The 19,288-nt window shown below is 37.5% G+C and overlaps 2 protein-coding genes across 2 annotated transcripts; one reads left to right on the plus strand and one right to left on the minus strand.

Annotated features, from left to right (window-relative positions):
• Positions 1–9: 9 nt before the first annotated feature.
• hsd17b14 (hydroxysteroid 17-beta dehydrogenase 14) lies at positions 10–5,855 on the minus strand. Its single transcript, XM_005810306.2, has 9 exons — positions 5,646–5,855; positions 5,513–5,551; positions 5,316–5,413; positions 4,442–4,508; positions 4,267–4,358; positions 2,577–2,681; positions 2,434–2,501; positions 1,607–1,703; positions 10–261 (listed from the first exon to the last, which is right to left on the minus strand). The coding sequence occupies exons 1-9, from the start codon at positions 5,725–5,727 to the stop codon at positions 115–117; spliced, it is 795 nt and encodes a 264-aa protein (XP_005810363.1). The 5' UTR covers positions 5,728–5,855; the 3' UTR covers positions 10–114.
• A 1,011-nt stretch (positions 5,856–6,866) lies between these two features.
• Positions 6,867–14,037, plus strand: LOC102235783 (potassium voltage-gated channel subfamily A member 1-like). The gene is made up of 3 exons (XM_023348576.1): positions 6,867–7,120; positions 8,464–9,186; positions 12,804–14,037. The coding sequence occupies exons 2-3, from the start codon at positions 8,500–8,502 to the stop codon at positions 13,737–13,739; spliced, it is 1,623 nt and encodes a 540-aa protein (XP_023204344.1). The 5' UTR covers positions 6,867–7,120; positions 8,464–8,499; the 3' UTR covers positions 13,740–14,037.
• Positions 14,038–19,288: the final 5,251 nt, after the last annotated feature.

A 19,288-nucleotide genomic window follows, 5' to 3' on the forward strand; every position in this document is an offset into this window, starting at 1 on the left:
GTGCTGGTGCTGATCCCCAGCGAGACGTTTCACCCTGGACAGGTCGCCAGTCCATCGCAGGGCAACACTGTTGGTGTTTGTTTTTGTAATTTGCATTAATGGGGTCAGACACCCTCAGGATGGGATCTGACTCTTGAAGCCGTAGTTGAGTTCAGCTCCTCCGCTGAGCAGCAGGTCGATGCCGGTGCAGAATGTAGCGTCTGCAGCCAGAAACAGAGCAGCCAGTCCGCACTCAGCCTCCGTCCCCATCCGACCCATCAGCTGTTGGAGGAGCATATGCACAGAAAACGGGATGAACAAGGCAGGGACTTGTTTCTGGAAGCCTGCAGCTGTTCGTTCCCACAGTTGCTGCTAAGCTGTAAAATCCGCTCAACTCGCAAATAATTAAAACATCTCAACTTAGTCCACACCACAATTTAGGTTTAAAAGAAAACAAAACATGTTCATGCTATGAAGTTAAGATGGCAGTTTCTTAGTCTGATTTTAACAACTGAAAAAACTAAATACACTGCAAAAACACAAAATCTTACCAATTATTTTGTTCTGGTTTCTGGTGTGTGGTGGAATATTAGGCCCATACTAAGAAACAAAATCAAATCATAACACTACAACTTTATTATCGTGCGACTTTACTCTCATGCTGTTGTCCTACGGCTTTATTGTTGCACAACTATTTTTGTTTATCATCCTATTGTACTATTCTCACAATACTATGACTTTATTCTCGTATGTTTGTTTTTAAATTATTTTTTTAGTGTGGCCCTAAAACTCTGCCGTATTAATGCAAGACCTTTTTCCAAGTTATAAGTGAAATAATCTGCCAGTGGAACTAGAACGTTTCTTTAGGAAATTATTTGAAAACTTACATTTAAGTTAGTTTTGTTTTATTTCAAGTGTACTAAGATATTTGCACTAGAAACTAGACAAAAATACTTGGTGAGATTTTGTGTTTTTTCACTGTATTCAGTGCTTGACCCGCTTCCATGTGTCGTCATGTGAAAACAACAAACTTCGGGGATTTTATGTGACTGAGACTAAAGTAAAAAGATCTCTCAATTAGGAAGTGGGAGGAAATTTATTCAAATATAAATAAACATCTATATTTAAATAAACAAACTGGATTTATTTAGGGGTATAAGAATAAAGAGGGATAGCAAACACTTTTTAGATTTGAATTTGTATTTTGAAAACTCTAGTCTTCAATTGTACACTATTTAATGTTGGTTTATTAAATAAAAATTTAGAAAAGCTCAACAGTTCTTAGATTCAGGAAATAACAAATGCAAATCTTTCATGTCTGAGATTTGATATTTGACCTCTATGAATGTTTCGGTTTAGATAAACATTAACTAGTTTGGTCAGGTGCTAATCTAATTAGCATTTCATCATAACAGAGTTGGTAAAATTCCTCCTGCTGATTCTAAGAATGAAAGTGTTTCATTTCGCAGACCGGTTGTGGTGAGGCAATTTCTTCATTACCACAGCAACAAAACACAGCTAGCTAGAACATCCAGGTCAGCTGCTACTTCACAACAGCAGGAGACTAACTGCTTACCAGCATAAAAGGCCTGAATGTTCAGCACTGAATGCATTCTCCTGACCTCACCTGAGCATTTTCCCCCGCGTGGACGGTGGCTGCAGCATCGGCCGTCTGCGCAGCAAGTTCTTCCCACAGCGGCGTCATCACATTACCTGGAGAGATGCTGCAACACGTGTCAGACACTCAATTATAATTTAAAAATGTTTATTACCAAGGATATTTGTAGAAGCACAAATGTATTGTGCTTCTACACAATACATTGTGTAGAAGCACTTCTGGTTTCTAGTGATAATTTTTATTTATTTTATATTATTGTGTAAGTAATAAATGATAGTGGTCAGCCACTTTCTGTAATTTTAAGAGATTCAAATATTTTCCAAACTAGGTTGTTCTACAGATTAACAAAAAAAAACCCAAAAACATTTTATGTCAATTTTTTGAGGCCATAAATGTAGAATTTCCAGGTACGTAAATATCACACAATTTAAATACATACATATTATATACATGACATTTAGAAGGATTAAACATGTATTTCATCTTTGAATCCAAATTTCTTAAATTATAAAGATAAATTAATTTTGTTTATTTATATCGCAGCGATTGATAAAAATCATCGTAATGCATATATAACTAATGTAATCTTCACAAGAATAAATTAAAGATTAAATATCTTGTAGTGCTTATTATGACATATTTAAGTCCCTTTCCTTCTTTGCTAGACAGCAAAACGTCAAAATTTATTTAAAAAAAATTACTGAAATCATGAAAATACAGGCTCAATATTTAATAGCAATTATTTAAAAAACACGAAGAGTTAAAAATAATCATCACAAATATAATCCAACTTCCTTCTTCAATATGGAACATCACTGAAGTTGGGTTTGGCTCACCAGTTCACTCTCACGTTGTGTTTACTCTCATCCACAGCCATCGCCTTTGTCATGGAGATGATCGCCCCCTTGCGGAGGAAGACGTGCATTACAGAGCAGTTCTGACTGCATTTAAAAAGCTTCATCTTGACACTTTCACTCACTTTAGTGGCGACATAAGGCGCAGCGTCTTTCTGACCGATGGTGCCCACAAGGCTGGAGACATTAATGATGTTTCCGTGGCGCTGACGCAGATACGGTAAAGCAAACTGCAGGGGAGACATTATTCAGAATGATGGTTTGTTTTTTTCTTTCTTTTGAAACAGAAACATTCTGGATTAGATACAATTTAATATGATCGCAGGTATTTGAAAGGTTATTGTCGTTAACTAAAACTAACAAAATAATAACAAAAACTGAAATTGAGAAAACGTTTCCGTGAACTGAAATAAATAAAAACGGTAATTAATGGGGAAAAACTACAACTAACTGAAACTATATCGTGGATTTATAAAACTAAAATACACCGAAATTGTAGATATAATATCCTTCATTTTTGTGTTTATGAATCTATTATTTAGCCTTTACTGATGTGAATTATTTTTTAACAGGTGTTCTGTTTATCTGCGCTACCCGTAAACCCGTCCTACCTTGTGGTAATGCGCATGCGCACATCGGTGCTACGTCACACTGCTTACTCAGCAGATTTTTTATAAATACCTGGGGAAGTTTCGTTTCATGTGTTTTATTTAATCGAAGATTACGGTAAGCTTTATTTAATTTATTTTATGCCTGGCTTTCATTAAGCTGCTGTAATATTTCATGTTTTTATTTTACATGACAGGCAGCTTATAAATGGCTTTAGTTTTGCCGTCTGCAAAGTCGTTACTACTGTAAACAAGTTTGTTTGGTGGTTAATCAGGACAAAATACCTTGTTTTTTTGTCCCTATATTTTAAAATATTTTAGTTTAATTACACTCTTTTTTATTATTATTATTAAACTTCGCTAAATAGATGTAGGTACCGATGCTATGTGGGATTGAAGCTGTGTAATATTAATGTATATTAATCATATCCAATCATTTCAGGTGCACAGTGACCTGCGCACTGGACACATTGTGGCTGCATTTCATAAAGTCTGTCATACAGCGTATTAATGCGCAAAAAAGACTTGCGGTGATCTGTATTTGTGTTTAATTGAATTCCAATAAAAACGTGTTTCCCTTGTCTGATACTGTTTTATTCTTACAAACACCTTTGTATTTAAACATTTTTTAACAGGTAGGATATTCTAGTGGAAGGATTAGTGCAAACATCTGCAGCTTTTCTTTTTAAACGGGTAGGATATTCAGATGAAGGAAGTGATCTTCTTGTGGTTTCGTCATGTACATAAATTGTTCTAATGCTAAGCTAAGCATAACTAATAAACTTCCACTTCAGTCCCGTCACTCAAATAATGTTATACAATATATTTAACATTAACGCAACCCGCTATAGTTTTCTGTTTGTAAACATAACGGTAGCAGTTTTGGACGCGTAGCACCGACTGATGGACTTAGCCATCTATCTGTGCTGCGGTAGGAAAATCTGACGAGGTAGCACTGATCGTCAGAACAACGGCAGCAGTTTACGTCAGCTGTAGGCAAATTATGGCACTTCATACTCCGCTTGTCCGCAAAATGGCGACGGCAAAGGTTAAGCAAAACAGGTATCAGTTGATTGCTCAACAATATTTAAATACTTAAAAAATATATATTCTGATGAGTATTCATCCGTTTACATGATCATAATACAATGTTTTGACATTTTTAAATTCTACACTTAAAATGAACCAAAGTAAAAACAGAAATTACTTTGGAAGCTAAGAAGTAGCTAACGAGGTTCAGATTCAGCAGCTTCCTGAACTCCTCTGCTGTGGTTTCATCGGTGGGTTTGTGAGGCGGATCTGACATGGAGGATAAAAATCATTTAAAAAGCGACACAAACTCAAGACTTTTCGCTTTCTGTCTTCGGGAGGAACAGACTCACGCCAGCCTGCGTTGTTCACCAAACAGTCGATGTGTCCATGAAGCTCCACGGTGACGGCAACCAACCGCTGGAAAGAAAATGGCCGACATTTATCTGAATTTTAATCCATAAAAGTTCAGCATTTTGCTCAAAGTACGTAGAATCTGTATTTAATTATGTATTGCTTCCCGTTTCCATTGAGACTCACCTCCCTTTGTGGTTTTCGTTTTAGCAAGTAATTATGTGTAATAAAGTGGCTTCTGAACTACAATCTGACAATTGTTACAATAAATAAAAAACATTAAAAACAAAAGAATTTGATTAGAGCCATCCTGTAAGTAAATGTATAAAAAGAAGCCTCTTAAGCTAACGGTTAGCATCAGAAAAATTTCATAGGCGTAGCCCAGTTACGTATATACACATATTATGGCATCAACTACGATTACGGATTATTTTTAGTAATTGATTAATCGAACAATTATTTTGGCAATTAATTTGATTTTTTTTGTTTTTTTTATAAAAGCAGAGTTTTTAATTTAAGTAGGCTATTATTAGAATGAACTCCTACAAGAATAAACTCATATTATGAGAAAAAAGTTGTAATAATTTGGGAATAGCATATTGAGAATAAAGTCACAATAAAATCCTAATATTATCACTTTAATCTTGTCATACTACGACTCTATTATATAATATTTTGAATTTATTCTCGTTTTATTTTGACCATATACTGATGATAGTATCACTTTATTCTTGTTTTACGACTTTATGATTTTCTTCATACTCTAAACTGCGACTGCACTCATCTAAAGATTAATTAAGAAAACAAATTATTTTCATTGACTTTCTGTAAGAAATGGGACCGTGTGCATCTTTTTTTTTATTATCACTTTACCTCGAGCTGGTCTTCCTTGGTGACGTCACACTCCACAAACTTGCACGAGCCCGGTCCCATCGTGCTGAACTCCGTTTCCAGAGCTTCACCTGCTGCAGCTGCAACACACGGTGGCTGCAGGTGACACATTCTGCAGCTATTTGTACGCGTTACTGTGTGTTTTATTTACGTATTTTGCAGTTTTGCTCAACACCGACCTCCTATTGCGCAAAACACCACTTTGGCTCCATTTTCCACTAAAAAGAAGACGCAAAAAAAAAAATCAGTGCTCCATTTCTTTTTTGCAATCTTAGCAAACACACACACTGTAAAAACAAATATCCACAATACCAAACGCTTTGACAATCCCTCTGCCGATGCCTCTGGATCCTCCAGTGACAATAACCACTTTGTTTTGGTAGCGCAGCGGCATTTCGGTGCGCTGCGTTTATCTGGAAAACACCGCAAGTTATTATTTGATCAGTATTTGAAGCTGACTGCTTCTCTCTCCTCTCTGCTTTGTCAAATACTGCGCAGTTGTCGTCAACTGTTTGTAAAGTTCAAAGTCCCCCAAAAAACAACTCGTTTTGCTCTGAGGCGTTCAGGTGCTGAACAAACGATCGGAAATTCTGCAATTCGCTGCAAAACCCAAACAATTCATGGAAAGCTCAACTTACTGGTACATACGGGATCTTCAAGACAATTTACCTCCCTTTATTCATGCAATCATAAACGTAACTATATCTGACATTACACTGTAAAAAAGAAACCTATTTTGTTGATATTAAATAGTTTTTTTTTAGATAATATAAATATTTTTTCTTTTATAAATTATTTCAACCTCAAAATAATATTACACGGAACATTAAGTTGTGAAGTAGAACATGTACTTTTTAAATATAAATATTCAGTATGAAATAAAAAAATGTATGTTTTTAGATAAATTAAATCTCAAAATAAAGTTTCACAGAACATTAAAATGTGAATTACAACATATATTTTTTAAAATAATATAAATATTTGTCAGGAAATTAAAAAATAAATTTAAAAATAATGCTATACTAAGTTATGAATTTCAAGTATTTTTTTTAATGATTAAAATTTTGAATTGATAAATATCAAAATAATGTCAGACAGAACATTAGGTTTTGTATTACATGTATGTTTTAAATGGATGATATAAATATTAAACAGTAAATAAAACAAATACATTGTTTTTAATTAATTCAATCTACAACATGTATGTTTTAATAATTTAAATAATTGGCAGGAAATAAAAAACAATTAAATAAATCTGAAAATAATGTTATACGGAACATTAACAAGTATTTTTTTGAAAATAATATACATCATCAACAGGAAATAGCAATGATAGTCAATATATTATGATTATCATGCAGATATGTACACTATTCATGCACTCACCATGTACAGTATGTTTAGTAGATTTAACAGGCTGACATTTTCAGACAGCAAAGGTGGGGATTGGTTGTGCGGGGGCTTAGCGGCACTCTTGGATCAGGGTCAAAGATTAAATTTCAACCCTGCAGCATTCCCTGGGGCGGCGTGTAACAGAGAGGCTGCTAGCGAAGAGACCCACAAACAAGCCTAACTCCAAGTGAGCGCTGCAGATTAACACCACAGCGGCCCCTGAAGGAGCCACGCCGCCGCCGCCGCCTCACCGTGCACAAAAACACCGGGAGGGCTTTCCTGGACATCCTGATGTGGAGAACGGCGAAGAGTCGGCTGCAGACGGAGGGAAGGGAGACGGAGGCAAAGCAGGAGGAATATGTGGAGGTGTGAGTAGTTGGAGCTCCTGAAGCCAGGTAAGGAGGAGGAGAAAAGTCTGATGGCGAGTCTTACAAAAACTATGCATAAAAAACTAGAGATGTAACGATTAATCGTGATTAATCAATTGATAAAATAACCGTCAACTAAATTAGTAATCGATTAATCGTTAAGTGAAGTATGCAGACTAAAAAAAAGGCAATTTGGTGGAAAAACAGCACATTCAGAGCAGTAATTAAGCAAAAAAATTCACTAGAATATTGACATTTACCATTTGAGATGATAAAAACTTTTTTACGTAAATATGTTAAACCCATAACTAAAGTGGAATCCATTTAAATTCACCTGGTTCAAATCCTGTAAACAAAATATCTCATTAAGCAATTATTAATCAGTCAATCCAAGAAAATAATCAACAGATTATTCCTACACTGCACTGTTATGTGAAGCAGGAAAAGCTGAGTATTTGTGTTTAGCTGCAGATGCATCCTTTGCTACAAATAATCAAGCGTTCACTAGAAGAATGCTGTTATTTCATTTTAGGCAGTATAAAGTTTATTTTCTTATTTAAAGAAGGGATTGAAGTACTTCTCACATCTTTTAACATATTTCTAATATTGCATAACAACAATGAAGAATAATAATGAAAAATCTGCAGAAAGTGGCAATTTTTATTTTATTGATTGATTAGTTGTCAGAACAATCAATAACTAAATTGTTTGTTATGAAACCTAAGTTTTTAGGTAACGAGGCTGGGCTTGGCAGTGGTTGCTAGGTAACGAGGCTGGGCTTGGCAGTGGTTGCTAGGTAATGAGGTGGGGCTTGGCAGTGGTTGCTAGGTAATGAGGCGGTGCTTGGCAGTGGTTGCTAGGTAATGAGGTGGGGCTTGGCAGTGGTTGCTAGGTAATGAGGCTGGGCTTGGCAGTGGTTGCTAGGTAACGAGGCTGGGCTTGGCAGTGGTTGCTAGGTAATGAGGCGGTGCTTGGCAGTGGTTGCTAGGTAACGAGGCTGGGCTTGGCAGTGGTTGCTAGGTAATGAGGCTGGGCTTGGCAGTGGTTGCTAGGTAATGAGGCTGGGCTTGGCAGTGGTTGCTAGGTAATGAGGCTGGGCTTGGCAGTGGTTGCTAGGTAACGGCACAGTGCCAGTGGAATGTGAAATAATAATCGGGAGGTTTTTGAAACAGCGTCTGGAAACTGAGATACAACTTAAGTTAAAACGTCAAAAGTCAGCTAGGTGTTTTTTAGAGGCAGTTTGCGACTCAAACGAAACTGGGAAAATGTGCAAAATGTAAATTTTACATTAAAAAGAGTTGTCTGCATCAACACATGACTTTTTAATCCATCTGTGTCTCATGGCTCAGTCTCGATTGTTTGATTTTCAGAGAGACGCAACCCAAAGAAAAACCCAACGCCGAGGAATGGAAAATCAAGACAAGCGAGCCGGAGACGAGGCTGAGACGGAGGAGAAACAAAAAGCCGATGAGCTCAGCGACGAACAAAAGCAGAGCAAAGACAAATACAACAAGTTGGAGAAGGAGAGCAGTGAGAAGGAGGTGCGTGGCGAGGCCAGGATGGCGAGCCGCCGCCCCTGTACGAGCGGCTGGGACTTGAGTGAACGCCTGGCCATCAACGTCTCGGGGATGCGTTACGAAACCCAGCTGCGCACCCTCGCTCAGTTCCCCGACTCCCTGCTGGGCGACCCGCGGCGCCGGCTACGCTACTACGACCCGCTGCGCAACGAGCTGTTCCTGGACAGGAACCGCGTCTGCTTCGACGCCATCCTCTACTTCTACCAGTCGGGCGGCAGGCTGCGGCGGCCCGCCAACATCCCGCTGGACATGTTCCTGGATGAGCTGCACTTTTACGAACTCGGCGAGGACATCATCGACCGCTTCAAGGAGGACGAGGGCTTCGCCAAGGAGGAGGAGAGGCCTCTGCCGCCCACAAAGTGGCAGCAGAAAATCTGGATGTTGTTTGAGTATCCCGAGTCTTCGGGTGGAGCGAGGATCATCGCCATCATCAGCGTCATGGTCATCGTCCTCTCCATCCTCATCTTCTGCCTGGAGACTTTGCCTGAGTTCAGAAACGAGAAGGAGCGGCGGGAGGTGAGGAGGACAGGTTGGCATGAAGGGTCACTTTGAGTGCAAAGGTTAAGCCCTGACGCCCCCGGTACTGGGGCAGAATTTAGGTTGGGTTGTTTTCACACCTGATAGTCCAGTAGCGTCACCGAAATCGCAACATTTTGCTACATTTGCAGTTCGGTTCTCTTTCACACTGCACTGAATCAAACTTACCAAACGCTTTGAAAAACCTGTTCCCCTACTTGCCTGTGGGGGCGCTGTACCAAGAACCACCAAAGAAAACGATTAGAAAACCTCTGAAAATGTTTGATTTTATAAGAAAAATTTATAAAAAAAACCTTCTTTTTTTTACACATTTGTGTAAACTGTTACTATGTTGTGAAAGCATGTTATTAAATTACAAGTGAAAAACTCAAGTTCCTTCACCTCCACCCAGCTAACTACAACCAGTAAGAGCCAGGAGTCTTAGCGCTGCCTATCACAATCTTGTGTGACGCTGCTCATCCTCCCTCTCCTACCCTTGCTCTCTGCTACACTGCAGCTAGCATAACGTGGTGTGAATGCTATTGCTAGTTAGCATAGCCACCAAATAAATGGTTTTCCTGTAATGGTATGTTGTTTTCCCATCTTTAGCACACTAAGCAGCGTACATGAGGTTGATCGACAGCGCTAAGACCCTCCTCCTGGATCTGATTGGCTGTTGGCAAACATATTCTTCTTAAAACGTTACATACTGCAGCTTTAATCTGCAGACAAGTGTCACCCTTTTTATTTAAAAATAAACGTTAAACATGACAATAAGAGGAAAAAAGCGGGCAAAGCAGCAGAGAAAGTGACGTCAGTGAACCCGATCCACTCAGACGGAGTGAAGACATCATCCTGTCGGTGTTCAGTTAGAGGAGGAACACCGTGTAGATGTTGAGCTTGTTTTCACCAACAGGCACCTGCCGTAGTCATTTGGGCGATTCTTCAAAACCAGCCTGAAGTGAGAGTGAATGAGAAGCGGAGAAGAAGTGAGCGAGAAGCAGCCAGAGCTGGTCTAAGGTTTCCGCGCCATGAGACCCGGACGGCTAAACTTAGCCTGGACGGCCGTTAGAGAGCATCGACACATAAACCGATGTCCGTATTAATAAACGACTGATGACTCACCGGCTCTGAAAACGGCTTGGAAAAGATGGCGGCAGATCAGCTTTTTGCCACAGGATGAAATTAGAAACGACGCAGCAGCGTTCAGGAAGTCTTCAGGTTCTTTGGGTCTTTTAATCTGTGATTTCTTCAAAGTTTGTACCAATCTTCTGTCCAGTTCCTGGCGGGTTTTGTTTGCAAAGCTACTTGACTCTGACTTACGAAGCATTCAGGATATAAAATGCTGCCACTCTGCAAAACGCAAAATTTTACCAAGTATTTTTGGTAACATTCCTGGTGAAAATGTCTCAAAACGCTTGAAAAGAGACTGAGCTAAATTAAAAATAAGATGGAAGATCTTGCTTAGAGTCAATAATTTCTTATTTGTGAAAAAACAGATTATTTCACTTGTATGATGATGTATTTAATTTTTTTGGTGACAGAAAAAAAGGAGTAAATTTCCACCAAAAAAAACTGAAATTTTGAGATTAAGTTCAGAAATTTTCTATAGAGCTAGAAGAAACTCAAAAAAATTATTTTTTAAAAAGAGGAAATTTAAATTACAGTGGCACTATTACTTTTTTAAAATCAATATTAAGGAATTATTGACTTGAACCAGGCTCCTATATCTTGGTGGAAAGTCACTTGTAAGTTAGTTTTGTGTACCAAGATATTTGCATTAGAAACTTGACAAAATACTTATTTTTTTAATGGAAATCAAATAAAAACTAAAACATTTTTACACATCGGTCATAAATCCACTGCTGCAGAAAATCCTAAATGTTTCGGATGAAATCCAAACCTAATCGCTTTCCGGATGTAAAATCTCACAAACATACGTTTTCTTAGATGTTGATAAATTCATTGTGCTGCTTTCCAGCTGACATAAAAGATCAGAGTTATGCATGAACCAACATTAAAGCTGCATCTAAAAGTGGAAGTCTAATGTAATCAAACTCAGATTAGTAACATTTATTTGCCAAAAAAAACCTACAGATATTTTGCAAAACAACAAAAAAGTGATGGGTAGCGAGAAACATTAAAGGGAAGTTTAATTTTCCAGCTGAAACTAATTTAATCTAATACTTTGGTCGTGTAATAAATCCTCCTTTCAGAGAGGTTACGGAGTTCATTAAGAGCTGAAAGAGGAGATGGAGATGTTTGCTCAGCTGTGTGTTGATTTTGGAATATCGTTCATCCCTATTATTTGATTAATCCGAGCTGAATTATGAAAACATCGATCCAGATGAGGCGACAAACCTTGAAAAACACAAAGCCGCAGCATTTAGGTTATATTATCCGGCTGCGTTTCAGCGCAGAGCCATCAAACGCTTACTGTAACTTTATCTAACTTGTTAAAAGACTCTAATGCCAAGTTATGTCAGGCGAGCATTTTCCACCCAGATAAAAACAAACATCTGAGTTAAATGAAGCGCCAGATGTCCGTAATTCAAGCCAGAGTCACATGAACTTTAGGTTTATTTGTGTGTTCAGAAATAGAGAAAGTGATTTCTGTAGAAGTTGGTGGGAGAGTGAAAAAGGAGAGGAGAGAAAAGGTTATCACCGTATCACAGATCTCATACTCATCACGGATATCTTGAAAATGTTTCCTCTGCTGTAATCACCGTCTCCATGGAGACGCAGATTTGCTCGGAAACCTTCGTCACACCGAAGATCCAGACTTCGGTGTGACGAAGTATCCAGAACATACCAAAACTCCCACTTAACTTCATATTTTGGTCTGTCTGATTATGTAATTTTTAAATATTAAATGATTGAACAGTCACTCTGTACTCTTACGTGAATAACGTCTTGGACGGCTTTTACTTTTACTTAAAGTTCATTAAGAGCTGAAAGAGTAAAACAAGTTGAAGTAGAGCTACTCTTACTTGAGGATCATTATTGGTTACTCTACCCACCTTTGGTCACATTTGACTAGCAAGACGCCGTTACCTAGCAAGCTCAGCGGAACTCCACCCGTTACCTAGCAACCCCAATAGAGCTCCAGCACATTCGGTCCTTTGGTTTTACTGTAGTATGAGCTGCTGGAAAAGAGAAGCGTGTTCATGTTAGCCGTTAAAATAACAAAATTTCCACTTAACTTTTTATTCTTGTCAGTCTAATCATATAATTTTAAAATATTAAACAACTGATATTTTTGATAAGTTACTCAGTAACTTTTTTACCAAAATACTTTTTTACTCCTGAGTAATTTCTTGGATGACTAATTTTTCCTATTTTGGCTTGAGTAAAAATATGTTGAAGTAGTGATACTATTACTTGTATAATATTTGGGTACTCTACCCTCTTCTGGTTGTGAACGAGGGCAAAGATGTGGCAAAGATCAACTGACCTCCATTCCTTGAAAAGTTTTCTAAAGTAGCACCAAAAATCAGAGATTTTAACAACAAAAAAAAAATCACAAAAACAATCGCAAAATCCCAAAAGAACTTACAAAAGGAAGAAAATCAGTATTTTCTTTGGTTGTGACTGTTACTTCTCCATTTATCTTTCAGCAATACACAACCACTCTTCACCCGACCATCCCCAACACAACCATCCTGGTCCCGCCAAAGTTCTCCCCGTTCCAGGACCCGTTTTTCATAGTCGAGACCATCTGCATCTGCTGGTTCTCCTTTGAACTCATCATGCGCTTCATCAGTGCCCCGAGCAAGATCCTCTTCTTCAAGGACATCATGAACATCATCGACTTCTTGGCCATTTTGCCCTTTTTCGTCACAGTGGGCACGGAGCTGGCCAAGGACAAAGGCACGCCGCCGTCCGTCTCCCTGGCGCTCATCAGAGTCATCAGGCTGGTGAGAGTCTTCCGGATCTTCAAGCTTTCCCGTCACTCCAAAGGCCTCCAGATCCTCGGTCAGACGCTGAAGGCTAGCCTGCGAGAGCTCGCGCTCCTGATCTTCTTCCTCTTCATCGGCGTCATTCTGTTTTCCAGCGCTGTCTACTTTGCCGAGGTGGACAGTCCTGAGACGATGTTTACCAGCATACCCGAGTCGTTTTGGTGGGCTGTGGTGACCATGACCACGGTGGGCTACGGGGACATGGTTCCGATGACGGTTGTGGGAAAGTTGGTTGGGTCCATGTGCGCCATTGCGGGTGTGCTCACCATCTCCTTGCCGGTTCCCGTCATCGTTTCAAACTTCAGTTACTTCTACCACCGAGAGATGGAATGTGAGGACAACAGGGAGTACCACCATGTCTCCACATCGCTCTGGGAAGACAACAAAGAGGACGACGAAGAGGACGACGAAGACAACGGGACGGATCAGGATCCTGAATTCATGGGGGATCGTGCACTTCTGCACGAACAGAGCAGGGCGATATGTCCGCCACTCAACGGGAACCTCCTGGCTGGGCTTTGTGCAGAACAGGGAGGAAGAGATCAGGAAGGGATGAAATTACCTCTCAAAGAACCTCTGGTCACCCAAGTGTGACGAAAAATATTTACACTCTGACACTTTTTGCACGTTTTTGTACGTCGTTTTGCGTTTCTGCTGCTACTAATAACAACCCAAATGCTTAACAAAAAACACACAACGCATATTTTTGGCAATAAGTTAATGTTTTTGGTATTTAAGAAATGAGCAGTTTCAAAAATCTACTGAGTATTATAATGTCACAAATCAGCAGTTACTGCCCTAGTAACCCCAGTGAAGCCCTGCAGGTTACCTAGCAACCCCAGTGGAATTCCGCCCGTTACCTAGCAACCCAAGCTGAGCTACAGCATGTTTGGTCAGCTGGTTTTACTGCTGTATAATGGCTGCTGTTGAATGTTTTGTTGTTGCATTTTTGTTGGTTGTGCAGAAGGCTCCACTTCTGCTTTTCAAAGATACAAGGATGTATAATTGCGCATCTGTTTGCAGCCTTTTCCACGCGCGAGTGTAAACGTTGATTGGATTTAAAGTGACAAGATGCCCTAAAACAGGGAGCTCATTCTTAAAGAAGCTGAAAATAATCAGACTAAAATCTGATTGTCAAAGAATAATTTTGTGCAAAAGATATGATGAACATGTTTTGTGTAGACCTTTCCTAAACTGTTCAAAGAAACGTCACCTCTAAGGATGAATTTGAACACAAATTCAGCCGGTTACCTTGATTCGCGTTGCTCAGGGTTTTGTGTGATAACATTTTGCAAAGTCTAGAAGTAAACTTTGTTTTGTTTCCTGTTTGTTGTTTCTCCGGTTACTGCAAAGCTATGACAATGTTCTCCGCCTTTAAAAATGTTAAAATAAATCAGACTTTCCTGGCAGAGGCAAAATGAAACACTGAAAAATCCAACATTTAAATGGAGTACATTTAAAAGAAAATCTGTTGTTGTTGCTTCAGCCCCTCCTTTACCTTTAGAACTGTCGTTCTCTGCAACATTTCATAAGATTAGAGAGAGAGACATCTTTACACAATCTTTTTAAATCGGCTCATTATCCTCTTTTTGGATTGAATTCATAAAGCAGGTTGATTTTGTGTCTGGTAAATCATTTCTTTAAGTGGTTGTGCCTCTTAAAGATTTTTTTGAGATCCGTTTTTCAGTTTTCTTGCAGGCTAATAGAGTTCATGATGGCATGAACTTCAACAAGGTTCTGGAGAACAACAAGGCCCACAGCATCACGGATTCTCCACCATGCCCAGAGCTACATATTCAGCGTCTAACTAAACGTTTAGCCTTTTGCTAAATATTTAGCAAGTATAAAACTAAGTATTTAGCTTAACTAAATATTTAGTTTACAAACAAAATATTTACTGAGTAAGCTAAATATTTTGGTCCAAACTAAATATTTAGTTTAAGAACTACCTAGTTGGTTGTAACTATTAGCTTTTAAATCCATATTAACATATTAAAATATTTACATATTTAAATATGTTTAGATATGTCATTAAAACCAAATATGCGCTGGTGACATATTTGTATTTAATTATGACAAACTAACATATTTCATTTGTATTTAGTCTACACCCTAAATATTAATTTTAAATATTTAGCTTTTGAACTAAATATGTAGCTTGTTAAATATTTAATTTGAAATGTTGATATTTATAAATGAATGAATGATATTTTTTTTATATTACTAAATATCCCAGATCACTTCATCATGACTTTACAAACAACTCCCCACATTGTTTAACCACTTCAACAATAATCTAATATTTAATTGATTTTTTTCCCTTTATTTTGTGTTTTCAATACAACATTTCAGTTTTAGCATCTTGGCCGATTCAATCATCATCTTATTCATTTAGTGTGCAGTACTTTGTTATTTTAAAGTGCTATTATATGAATAAATATGACAGTTTATCAGTGAGGCTCTAGCAGCGGCTAACTGTTAGCATCGGCTAACTGTTAGCATAGGCTAACTGTTAGCATCGGCTAACTGTGCTAACAGGTGTTGACATTGTATTTTGTCACAGGTATGGCAGAAATGTGGCGCGGTAATCTCAAACTAGCGAACAACAAAGACATCGATCATCGGCTGGCGGTTGTGAACTCAGCGGGTCCAAAGCCAGATTCTGTGACAAGGAACTGATCCAGAATCAGAGAGAGAGACGGGAAGAAGCCGATCTGAGGTCAGAGAGGTCTGGACGTGTTCGAGCTGGGTCAGAATCTGACGACAGAAACAGCCACCGTACTTTTTAATCCACACCACAAAAGGCAGAGCCGCCAAAAATTACATCCAGAGAGAGACTAGCGCTACTTCAACATGATTTTACTCAAGTAAAAGTAAAAGGTAGATAATTTGATACTCTTACGCAAGAGTACCAAATTATCAATCATTTAAGATTTAAAAATTACATAATCAGAAAGACCAAAACATATAGCTAAGTGGAAATTTTGGTATAACATAATTGCAAGATTACCAAGCATTAGGGACACACTGCAAGAAAATAGTCATCAAATTACAAGCATAACGTTACAACGACTTTATTCTGGGAAATTTTTGTCTTTGCATGGCTCTAATACTCTTAATAATACAAAACAACAAAATCAGGCAAAATTAAGTAAAAGTAAATGGTTACAAAAGTAATAGGAACATACTAAAAAATAAAATAAAATTACGAGAATTATAAAATTCAAATCATAAAATTTAATTTATTTTACGAATTTAAAATCAATGAAGACAATTATTTTAAATTATTGTTCTTCAAAATAATAAAACATTTATTCATATTATTCAAATAAAGTTTGAAAAATGCTATGTTTATTTGTCATATTCAAGAACACTGCAAATAAAATACTTCAATTCTCTTCTCATAATTGTTTTTTCTAGCCTGGCTCTAATTCTGTGTCGTACAAAATAAGTAAATTAAGCAAAATCAAGTAAAAAGTAATCGTCCAAAAATTACTTTTTCTTATAACAAGGGGAAAACGTAATCAGTGAAATAATCTGCTAGTACTTTTTTAAAATCAGTCTTAAGGAATTATTTACTTGTTTAATTCTTGCTGAAAACTTACTTATAAGTTAGTTTTATCCTATTTCAAATGTATTAAAATATTTGCACTAAATCGTAGAACAAGAATGCTTGCAGTAATCTTCTTTTTATATTATTCAGTCAGAATAAATGCTCTAAAAAATGTTCCTTTACCTGACTGTAGGTTTTTAAAGGAATATGTGTGATTTATTAGGTTGTGTGGACGCCATGTTGTCTGCAGATGTTTCCATGTATACATGTTCGTCCTTCTTTACTTAGAAAAGATCATGTTTTATCTCTGCATGCCTTCCACATGACTCGCTGTGCAGCGACTCCCGGAGAATGTGATGATCATGAAATTGAAAAAAGCTTTTTCTTTTCTTTTCTAAACGCCCCGAGGCGTTTAAAAGCAGACACACAATGGATGACGGTGATTCTGCTCCTGATTTTTTTCCGGTTCTTAGTGTTGGGAAATCTCAGGATTTTATGAGTCAGGTTCGTGTGAGGAAGTTTTCAACCTCTAGAGGTCAGACTGTCATAAAACAGACGCTTCCTGCTTTCACTGGCTTTGATTTATGACCTAACAGTTAAAAGAAAATCTGTCATCTTAACATGATATTACTCATTTATACCACATGATCAAAAAGATTTAAGTAAAGATTAAAGTTTTACAACTTTCACTGCAGAACACAGGTGATTAGTTTTACCGGATATTACCTGAAACTGAAAATACACTGCAAAACCACAAAATATTACCAAGTAATTTTAGACTAGTTTAACATGCAAATACCTTAATACACTTTAAATAAAACAAAACTAACTTATAAGTAGCTTTCAGCAAGAAGTAGGAGCTTACTTTAAGTCAACAATTCTTTAATTTTCATGAAAAGTAATAGTTCCACTCTGCTATTAGTTTTTCATAAATATTAAGGAATTATTGACATAGTAGAGGTCCTAGAAAATACTTGGTAAGATTTTGTGTTTTTGCAGTGCAGTCCCTTCATTTTTACAGAAAAAACAAAAACTAATGTACAAATAGCTTTTCAAAGGAAACTATTTTAAGTAAATAATTCTTGACTACTGATGAAAAGTAGAAGTTTTTCCCACGTTTACTTATAACATGGGAAAATGTCTTGTTATAATTGAAATAATTAATATTTGTTCATCAATATTAAGGAATTATTAACTTAAAACAATCTTCTATATCTTGCTGAAAAGTTACTATTTATTTATTTATTTATTATTATTATTTTTGTCTTATTCTAAGTGTAATAAAACATTTGCACTAGAAACTCGACCAAAATACTTGGTATGATTTTGTGTTTTTACAGTGCAGTCCCTTCGTTTTCACTGAAACTCTCTGAATCCTTCAGGTATTTGGGAAACGTAACTTTTTCCTCTGCAGGGTTGATGTGTGGAGACCGGTCGGGCCAGAACCTGACACCCGCTGGTTCTTCTTCTGCCACTCCTTCGTTGCTGTGACTGTTTGTTTTGGGTCTTTGTCACGCTGGAAGACCCGTCCGTGACTCAGTGTTCTAGGCTCCTCACTGCAGTGAAACCGTGAAAAAACCATCCAAACCAGGATGTTTCCGCCTCCGTGCTTCCCTGCACGGAAAGCAGAAGCTGCAAAGTGGAAAGTAAGTCAAGTTTCTTGTCTGCATGAATAAAGTTGGTGAATAAAGTTGATTCTGATTCATGATTTTGGTCCAAAATGTCCCAAAATATCATGATCAGAAGGAGTTTGGTTCTGTTTTTTTCATCATGTTCTTGATTTCTGTTGTTTTGATTCTGTATTTTTGACGTTTCTTGTGTTAATTTGACTTCCTGTTTATTTTGACAGTCTGTTTTCTCTTGTGCACAGTTCTGTTAACTTCCTGTTTTCCCTTGTAAATGCTCCCGAGTTGTTTTGTTTCTAGTTTTTCTTCAAGCAGTTAGAGTATTCTTCAGCTAGTTTGCAGCATAAATCTGTAAATGATTATTATATTGAGAAATATTGTGATTAATTTTAACTTCTCTCATTAATTAAGTGATCAGGGGCAAGGCGGATTTGGTTTTCTGTTTCTCCAATCTTCGATGTGATGGCTAAAGCTTTATTAAAACTATTTTATGACCAAAATGTTTTGTTCCACAAGTTATATAAACTCTGCCAGTAGAACTAGTACTTTAAATAAATATTAAGGAGTTATTAACGCCTATATTTTGCTGAAAAGTTACTTGTAAGTTAGTTTTGTTTTATTTCAAGTATACTAAGGTATTTGTGCCAGAAACTAGACCAAAAATGAAAAGATTTTGTTTATTTGCAGTTTTTAAATGAACATTTATTTATAAAACTGTGGATAATTTTACTTCCACATCACAAATATACAAAGCTTTATATCAGAGTAGCACTACAAACCCAAACAAAGGCAGTAAAGTTTGTAGTTATGGTATGAGAAAATGAGAGGAAGGTCGAGATGTACTTGAGGCAGTTTTCTAATAATCGATCAGCTCATTTTGAAGTCAAAAACCACGGAGACCCGACATGGTGACCCAGAGGTCAACAGCTGCTCCGGTCAGTGTCGGGTGTTTAAAATATTTAATA

The sequence above is a fragment of the Xiphophorus maculatus genome, chromosome 16, assembly GCF_002775205.1.
Source record: "Xiphophorus maculatus strain JP 163 A chromosome 16, X_maculatus-5.0-male, whole genome shotgun sequence".
NCBI lineage: Eukaryota > Metazoa > Chordata > Actinopteri > Cyprinodontiformes > Poeciliidae > Xiphophorus > Xiphophorus maculatus.

What these genes read in the sequence shown, in the direction of transcription:
- hsd17b14 (XM_005810306.2), bottom strand. Translation starts at nt 5,727, where the DNA reads ATGCCGCTGCGCTACCAAAACAAAGTGGTTATTGTCACTGGAGGATCC. An exon ending in CCAAGGAAGACCAGCTCGAG is followed by an intron (nt 4,509 to 5,315) that starts GTAAAGTGATAA and finishes TTTTCTTTCCAG; the next exon opens with CGGTTGGTTGCCGTCACCGT. An exon ending in GCTACTTCTTAGCTTCCAAA is followed by an intron (nt 2,682 to 4,266) that starts GTAATTTCTGTT and finishes TCTCCCCTGCAG; the next exon opens with TTTGCTTTACCGTATCTGCG.
- LOC102235783 (XM_023348576.1), top strand. Translation starts at nt 8,500, where the DNA reads ATGGAAAATCAAGACAAGCGAGCCGGAGACGAGGCTGAGACGGAGGAG. An exon ending in ACGAGAAGGAGCGGCGGGAG is followed by an intron (nt 9,187 to 12,803) that starts GTGAGGAGGACA and finishes TTTATCTTTCAG; the next exon opens with CAATACACAACCACTCTTCA.